Raw genomic sequence first — 8,717 nt, 5'->3', positions numbered from 1 at the left:
CCCCCCCGGACTCTTCGGAGATAACCACCACCCTGACTTTCATGGCAAGGGCTTCCTTCTTTTTCTTTTCAGTTCTACTATCTAATTATGCCGCCCTAACAATATAGTTGAGTTTTGTCTGTGTTTTAACGTTATATAAATGGAATCGTACAGAGAGTATTCTTCCATGTCTGGGTTTTCTCTCCCTCACAATTGTGTTTGTAGGTTGGTCTGTGTTGTCTCACGGAGCGCAGTTTGCGTGTGTGGATGTGTGGGTTTTGTGGGTCTGGGTTTTGTTGTCCCTGGCTTCCTGAGCTGTACGCGATTTCCCTGCATGAAGACGCCACACGTTACCCTTTCTGTCTTGACGAGTGTTTGCACACGCGAGCCGGGGCTCCGTTGAGATGCTTTTCCAGGGATGGGACCCCTGGCTCAAGGGCGGCCACCCCTCCAGGTCTACCAGGCCACACGCCCTGTTCTCCCATCCCGCTCCCACCGGCACAGATTACACTTCCCGGAGCTTTGTACTCTTGCCAACGCCTGATATTGACAGAGTTGGTATTTTCATTTTCCTCTGTCTGGTGGGACCTTGGGATACCTCGCTGTGATTCATACTCTGCAGCATTGTAAAGCCCACGGGCATGATGGATGAGCGACAGCCCTAAAGAGTGACGATGACACCCCACCCCGGCATCTAGACGCACACGACGCTCCAGGGCTCCTTCCCCGTCGCGTTCTGTTTTCATTCCTATTATTTTTATCACAACAATCGCAGCAAAGCTGGGGCCCAGCAGCACCTGCTATCTTGGATGATGAGCTTGCAAAGCCCGGGGAGGCCACAAGTACCCCCAGGGCCAGCCAGTCGCAGCCCCGAGCTCTGATCCCCTGCCCGCTGCCTCCCACAGTCCCGCAGGCTGAGCAGGGTGGGCGGGCCACACCGCCCACGATGTAGGCGGGGCCAGGAGCTGCGTCCGGGGTCCCGTGCACCTGGCTGGCAACCTTTCACCCAGGTCTCCGCTCGACAGCAGGGGCTTTGGCGAGCGGCTCGGATGAAGCAGGAGTCAGACGCGGCCCTACGTTGGTTCACCCCTTCAGTCCACCTTTATCCCGTGCCATCCGTCAGGCAAGGATGACTGACCGCAGTGCGCGCCAGGCTGTTCTGTGCGTCCCCGCCTCTCTGCAGTGAAGCTGGGAAGGGGAGACTGGCCAGCCCGCGGACACTCATGTGGCCCCTGCCACCTGCGGCAGCTCCCCTACGCGCTTCCCCACCGGAGCCAACGTGGGGCTGCCCTCGGGGTTCTCCTGACAGTAGCACGCGTCTCAGCAGCATCCTCCAGGGAACCCGGGAGGCGGGGTGTGACTCACGAGTCCTGGAGGGTCTGCAGCAGGCCCGGGGCTGCAGCAAGGGCCGGGTAGAGAGCACGTGGACTGGGGCTCTGCCTTTTGGGGAGTCCAGGGTGAAGTGTCTGGGCATGGATGCATGCTGCCCAATTTCAAGACACATTCCAGAGCCGCAAACCACGTGGTAGAAGAAAGGATAGACAGAGGGATCCGTGGAGTGAGACCGAAGGCCAGGAAGAGAGGCACAAACACCCCTGACCTCTTTGTGCAAAAAAAAAAAAGGAGAGAGAAGGCTAATAACTAAATGGAGCAATGTTAAATAAGGTGCAAAAAAATATACCCAGAATATTAGAAATTATCATTTAAACTAACATATTTGCAAAAAAAGATTAATACAGAAACCAGAGCTTTTGCTTTGTTCAAGTACATTTATTCTAAAGATCCTGTAAATTGATTAAATGAGAATTTTATAAGAAAAAAAAAACTTTTAGAATAGTTCTGAATTTACAGAAAAGTTGCAAAACTAGTACAGAGCTCCCACCCAACTGTACCCCCAGCACCCGGTTTCCCCCACTGTCAGCATCTTACATTACTTTGTTAGTACATTTGTCAGAACTAAGAGGCAACATTGGAACATTTGTAACTACATTGGTCTGGACTCCATAGTGAAACTCCATTTTATTCAGAGTCCACCAGTTTTTCCCTAATGTCCTTTTTTGTTCCAGGATCTCATCCAGGACATCAATTGCATTTAGTCATGTCTCCTTAGCTTCCTCTGGGCTGTGACAGTTTCTCAGACTTTCCTTGTTTTTGATGAACTTGGCAGTTTTGAGGAGGACCGGGCAGGTAATTTGGGGGGAATGCTTTTCAGTTGAGGTTTGTTTTGGATTTTTCTCATGATGGTGCTGGTTTGGGGGAGGGGAGACCCGATGGTGAGGTGCCCTCCTCACTGCATCCTCTCAGAGGAGAAGGTCGTCCACATGATTCATCACTCTTGAAGCTGACCTTGAGCCCTGGCTGAGGTCATGGTTGCCTGGCTTCTCCCCCATGAGGCTCCTCTTTTCCCTTCCACGCTGCCCTCTTAGCAAGGAACTCATGGAGTGCAATCCCTTCCCAGGGCTGGCGAGGAAGAGAGAAGGGTCTGCAGGAATTATTTGGAATCCTGTGAGGAAAGGTGTCTCTTCTCCCATTTACTATTTATTTGTGTCTGTGTGTAGTTGTGGGTATTTATGTTATGATTTTTTTATACTCCAATCCCATGTGCCTTTCTGCTGTTTTTGTTGCTCCAGTCATCCAACTTCAGGAGCTCCTTCCGGCTGACTACCGTGCCCCCTCTGTTTTCTGGACACATCCGTACCTTCTGTACCTGCAGGAGGTTCCGGGCTCGTGGTGCGTCTCTCCTGCCTCAGCCTTAGATTCAGCTGCTTCCTCCAGAGGAGTCCGTCTTCCTTTCATGGGAGGACGGCGTTAGAAGCCAAGACCCAGGCACCGGATGTGCTCGCCGCTACTGGGGCATCATTGCTGTCACTCATCTCAGCCGACAGAGCTTGGAAGTTCATGTATGTGCCCTCAGCTGCAGACACAAACACGCCTGTGACTATTCCCGCGTCTGTCAGCCTCTATCTACATCACGCTAACCTGAGTCCATTCTCATGTCTCTGACTTTGATCCAGTACTGCTCAGCCTTGCTAACTCTCCCCCTTTGCTCGGGTGGAACCTCCCCCTCCAGCAGTGAGAGGCCGAGATCCCACTGCCGCCTGACACTCACTTATTTGCCCCCTCCCCGTGTGGCTGCACGCTCCCCCTCAGAGCTGTTGACCAGGTCCCTGCAAGGATCAGTGCGGCCAAAGCAGTGGCATAGCGTTACGCACAGTCCCTTTCATCTTTCACAGTTTCTGATCAAAACACCGTGTTCCATAGTCGCTGTGGTCAGCTCCTTCTCTGCGTCCCCTTGAGAGATGTTATATCCCACATGTATCACACACGTGGTGTCTTCTGCCACTGTCTGCCTTTTAACCCAGGGGTCCCCTCAGCTCTTGGTTGATTTTTCAAAATTTTATGTATTAAATTTCATGCCTCATGCTGACAAGCTGTATGAGGTCTGACAGACGCATAGCATCCCGTGTTCACCGGCCAGTGCCTCGCAGAGTGACTCCACCCCAAGACTCCTCTGCGTCTCCCCCACACCCAGCCCCTGGCCACCACTGATCTGTTTCCTATCTTTACAGTCCTGCCTGTTCCAGAACGTCATATCAGTGGAATCCTACCATATGCAGGCTTTCTGGTCTGGCTTCCTTCACTTAGCAGAATGCACTTAAGCTTCACGGAGATGCTGCAGGAATTAGCAGCGCTTTCCTTTTTCTGTCGATGGCGTGCCATCCTCCAGAAGCACCGCCGTTTGCTTATTCACCTGTTGAAGGATGTCACGGTTGTCTCCGGTTTTGGGTGATTCTGACTCACGCTGCTTAAAGGTTATGAGGATTTTCCATGAGCATGAGTTTTCAACTTGCGTGGGAAACCACACAGGAGTGTGATTATAAACCCATGGTAGGTCTTTGTTCAACTCCAGGAGAAACCGCCAGACCACCTCCCGCCCCACTGGCCCCAGAGCAGTGCCCCTGCTGCATCACACCTTGTCGTGTGCTGGTTTGCCAAGTACCTTCTCTGGCGAAGTGTTTGTTCAGATTTTTACTCATTTTTCCATTGGGTTGTTTTCTTATCATTGAGCTTGAAGGGTTCTTAACATATTCTAAACACAGATCCTTTATTGATATAAGATTTGCAAATATTTATCGCCATCTGTGGTTTGTCTTCTCTCCAGATAGTCAGGGCTTGTTTTTTTTCCAACAATAATCTTACTTTTCCATGTGTAGAGCCTACACATATTTTGTTAAGCTGATGCCTATGGAATTCATTGTTCTCTGGCACTGTGCAACTGATTTCTGACAAGAATGAAAAGACAGTGCAGCAGAGAAAGAAGAGTCTTTTGAACAATCGTTTCTGTAACCATTGATCCTCTACATCAAAACTAAAAACAACTCCAACACACACCTCTGACTAAACAAAACAAAGTGAGGAGGATCTGAAATTGCACACAAACCAGCTCTCCCCTCGGCCTCTGCTGCCTGGGACCCAGCTGGCGCAGGAGCCAGCGCCTAGGGCCTGAATCCAGGCTCTGCCATTTCCTAGGCGTTTGAGACGGGGGTGAGTGGCTTCAGTGCCTCTGTCTCAGTTTCCCCAACTGCAAAGTGAGGATTATAACAGAGCTGCCAGACTTCCCGGGTGGTCCAGTGGTAAAGAGTCTGCCTTGCCATGTAGGGGATGAGGGTTCGATCCCTGGTCAGGGAACCGAGATCCCACATGCTGCTGAGCAAGCAAGCCCGTGTACCACAGCAACCAAATAAATAAACACTAAAAAATAATAATCATTCAGCTTCCTGGTAGGTTGTCACAGGGAGGCCATGAGCTGAAACACAAGGTGCTCTAGAACAATGTCTGCTGCACTGAAGCTGAATGCCTTCCGCCCTCCTGTGGAGCTCACAGCAACCGAATCTACCCTAGAGGCGCCTCCTCCCTGTGAGAGGTCATACCCGAGGGTCTCCACGGGTCCTTCCTTGTTGTCCCTGGATCTCAGGGATCTGCCTCCAGCCCGGAGTCCCCTGTAGGACTTGACCCAAAGCTGCAACCCAGTGCCTGGATCCTACTGAGCCGTGCTGGGATCTGGGCAGAGGTGGGATGTCCCGTGGAGGTGGACTCCGCCTGCAGGCAGCATCACTGTGTTGTCTTGACCAGGGAGTCTAAGTTCAAAGGCCCCGTGGCGGCCAGGGTCGCACAGCTCTAGCGGTGAGTGAGGACTTGTACCCAAGGGGCCCGATGCCGTCGCTGGGCCCTCACCCACGGGACTGTGCTGCCGTCCTCTGTGGCTCGCTTGCTCATCAACACCCAGGGGCCAGCTCTGCACGGGAGGCCTCGGCTGGGAAGCAAGTTGAGGAGGACAGAGGAACCACGTTACAGGGGACACTGCAAATCTTTCTAACCCTTCACCTCTTCCAACACGTTCCTCTTATTGTCCACCAGCCTTTAACTCATCCCCCTGCCCCAGGGGAGCCGCACAGATAGAAACATGAGGGGACCCGATGGCACTTGGCCGGTGGAGACCGGCCCTGTGACCGCCGGGCGCAGGTGGGGTCTGGGGATTCGCAGGGGGAGGTGACTCTGCCCTTTGACAGACTCCTCGGTCCCACACGTGGGCCCCCGTCCCCCACACACATCTGCTGGCCAAGTGGCTGCTCCAGGGTGCTGATTGGCCGGGCAGCGGTTCTGAATCACAGTGCGTGAGGAGCACAGCCCAGCTCCAGCTCACTTCCTGCCGATTAGAACATTTCCCCCCGGGGGGATTCCTGAGCCCCCAGCATTCTGGCGTCAATCTGCTTCTGCAGACGGCACATTGCAGGCAGACACACAACGTATAGAAGCAGCCAGGCCATCTGGGCCAGAGGCTCCAGGGCGCAGGGCTGACGTGGTCCGGGCGGCCCCACCCCCAGCCAGCCTGGCGCTTGCTCTCCGAGGCACCGTCCAGCCCCCGTCGGGGAGAGACCGCTCGCTCCCAGCTCCCGCCCCAGGCATTCCAGAAAGCTTGGCAGGAATCCACGCAGGCACGGAGCCCAGCTGAAGAGGGGGCTGTGGCCTCAGGCGAGCCTGGACTCAACCCTGCTCTCCCCCGACTCGCCGTCCAATCCCGGGTGGAGGCCACTGGCCCGTGTTTCCATGTGTAAAGTGGGGCGCTCAGAACCGCCCGGCCTGCCGGGAGGACCCAGTGACCCTGGCGCTGGTGATGCCGCCCGGTTCCCTGCCCACACCCCGGCCCCTGCCCCTGGCGCCTGACGCTGTGATGTCCTCAGGACCCACGCTCAGCAGGTGCCCCCAAAACGCCCCCACTGCCCACCCAGGCTGCTCGCCCAGATGTTGGGCTTTGCCTCGTGAGACCCGAAGCTCTCCGAGAAAGGAGCCTCTCCCGGAAGCACCCAACAAGACAGCAGCCTGGCTGGGGAGACCTCTGACCCCCTATTTCTCTGGAGTCGGAGCTGCCCCACTGGGAGAACCTGGGGGCCCCGGGGAAGGCCCCGCCTGCTCTGGGCCTCACTTGGCCATCTGAAAACCGAGGGGTTGGTTTCGTCTGCCTTCCCAGCTGGCCACCGGTGCCTCGCTACCAGAACATGGTTAGCAATGTATCAAAGGCTTCGAAATGTCCTCCCCCCTGACCAGTTCTGTAGTCGAGAGAGAAAATTCCGGTGACCTTCAGCCGTCCTCTTCAATACGTTCCCAGGCGCAGCCACACCAGGGTCCCGCACTCCCCCCACCGTCCCTTCATCTGTGCAGTCTTAGCCGTCGGCCTAGAGAGCAGCGCCCACAACCGTGACCAAGGGACGTGGCAGATCCAACACAGGGACGTGTGGCCCAGAGAGGGCACAGCGCCTGCCCAGCCTCTCAGCAGGGTCGTGGCGAGGGTGCGGGCGCCAGGCCTGAGTCCTCCTGTCTACACGACATCCCTCAGGCGCCCTCCCAAACACTCAGGTTTCTCCAACCCACACCGTCCGAAAATCCCTGTGGCCAATGGACATTCCCCATGACGGTCCATCACTTGGGGACCCCTGAGTCTCCAGGCTTCCCTGGAAAACTGGACCCCACCGTGTCCCCCCAGCCCGGGCCCTGTGGGCCCCACTGTGTCCACACCCCAGCTCAGGACCCCTGGACCTCACTGTATTCTCCCCAGCCCGGGCCCCCTGGACCCTGCTGTGTCCCCCCAGACCAGACCCCCTGGACCCCACTGTGTCCACACCCCAGCCCGGGACCCTTGGACCCTACTGTATCCCCCCAGCCCGGGCCCCCTGGACCCCACTGCATCCCCCAGTCTGGGCCCCTGGACCCCACTGTGTCCCCCCAGTCCGGGCCCCTGGACCCCACTGTGTCCCCCCAGACCAGGCCCTCTGGACCCCACTGTGTCCACACCAGCCCAGGACCCCTGGACCCCACTGTGTCCCCCCAGCCCGGGCCCCCTGGACCCTGCTGTGTCCCCCCAGACCAGACCCCCTGGACCCCATTGTGTCCACACCCCAGCCCAGGACCCCTGGACCCCACTGTATCCCCCCAGTCCAGGCCCCTGGACCCCACTGTGTCCACACCCCAGCCTGGGCCCCTGGACCCCACTGCATCCCCCCAGCCTGAGCCCCTGGACCCCACTGCATCCCCCCAGTCTGGGCCCCCTGGACCCCACTGCATCCCCCCAGCCCGGCCCCCCAGACCCCGCCGTGTGCCCCCAGCCCAGGCAGCCCCATGGGAGCCGCTGGCCCAGCAGGAGAATGAGCTCAGCCTGCGCGTCTGTGCTCCAGATGCCCCGTCCCAGGCCTTTCTGATCCCTGCCCGGAGCACACATTCCACGGTGTGTCCTCAGAAGACAAAGGTCACGAATCATGTGTGCTTGCTCTCCGTCAGCTCCTCCCAGGGACCGCGCTGGACCCCGGCCCGCGGACACTACCTTGCGTGCCGCTGAGGTGACCCCATGGGGCCGACAGGACAGCAGGGCGCGGCCACCTCCCACGGGCAGGCCAGAGCGGGGACGGATCGGTGGTGTCCGCCCTGCCTTGCATGGAGGCGGGCTCACCTGTGCCTCACCAGGCTGCCCCCTGAGCCGGCTCCCAGAGTTTGCAGCTGCCCCCTGACTCGTGGGTGGGGCCCCTCACTCAAGTGAGATGCCTCTGCCAAGGGCAGACCCCGGGTCCATGCGGATGGGACACCGCAGGGTCGTCGCCCAACCCTCCCCTGGCCGTGGACCCAGCCCACCTACGTGCCCCTCAAGGTCCTCCGAGTGGGTGGACGTCCCCTGTGGCCTCAGCACTCTGCGTATTTACGGGAAAATGAAACACCCCTCCCTGACTGCCCTCTGTCCCCTCTGTTGGAGTGGCTTTGGGCAAGAAAACATAAGAGGAGGCAAAACCTCTGCCTGGGGGCTCATCAGGGGTTTCGGAGACAACGAAACATCACCGCCATCACCAGGGGCGTTTGAATGCTTTTCTGTGAAGATGGAGGGACCTAGGGCTTTCCGGGGTTGCTGGGAAGCTCCCTGAGGCTCAGGCCGTGCAGCTGGGGGAGCTGGGGATCCAGGGGTGACCGGGAGGAGAAGCAGCCCAGAGCAGGAAGGGAGAAGCCCACATAGATGCGACCCCTGGGTGAGTCCGTCGAGTCCCGGGGGCTGGGATCAACCCCCTGCATCATCACAACCCAGCACCCAGGGGCCTCACAGGAGATCTGAGAGCAAGGTTGGGATGGGGGGCTCCTGCCTCTGAGACCCCGCCCTCTGCTCCAGCCCCCAGGAAGCAGGGACCCCAGGACAACAGGAA

General features: G+C 57.6%; 1 protein-coding gene across 1 annotated transcript; it reads left to right on the top strand.

The window, feature by feature from the left end:
* Window positions 1-1,202: 1,202 nt before the first annotated feature.
* Window positions 1,203-7,870, top strand: LOC122442537 (vegetative cell wall protein gp1-like). Its single transcript, XM_043470389.1, has 6 exons — window positions 1,203-1,391; window positions 2,610-2,709; window positions 5,760-5,959; window positions 6,098-6,237; window positions 6,647-6,827; window positions 7,094-7,870. The coding sequence occupies exons 1-6, from the start codon at window positions 1,203-1,205 to the stop codon at window positions 7,868-7,870; spliced, it is 1,587 nt and encodes a 528-aa protein (XP_043326324.1).
* The last annotated feature ends 847 nt before the right edge of the window (window positions 7,871-8,717 follow it).

The sequence above is a fragment of the Cervus canadensis genome, chromosome 5, assembly GCF_019320065.1.
Source record: "Cervus canadensis isolate Bull #8, Minnesota chromosome 5, ASM1932006v1, whole genome shotgun sequence".
Lineage (NCBI taxonomy): Eukaryota > Metazoa > Chordata > Mammalia > Artiodactyla > Cervidae > Cervus > Cervus canadensis.
Note: the sequence above shows the minus strand (reverse complement) of the source record. Positions and strands in the feature narration are given on the sequence as shown.

Bases quoted from the DNA above. Each gene is read 5' to 3' on its own strand.
- LOC122442537 (XM_043470389.1), top strand. From the start codon at position 1,203: ATGTGGCCCCTGCCACCTGCGGCAGCTCCCCTACGCGCTTCCCCACCG. The intron at 2,710-5,759 runs GTGCGTCTCTCC...CTGCTTCTGCAG, and splicing joins CAGGAGGTTCCGGGCTCGTG to ACGGCACATTGCAGGCAGAC. The intron at 5,960-6,097 runs GCAGGAATCCAC...CCATGTGTAAAG, and splicing joins CAGGCATTCCAGAAAGCTTG to TGGGGCGCTCAGAACCGCCC.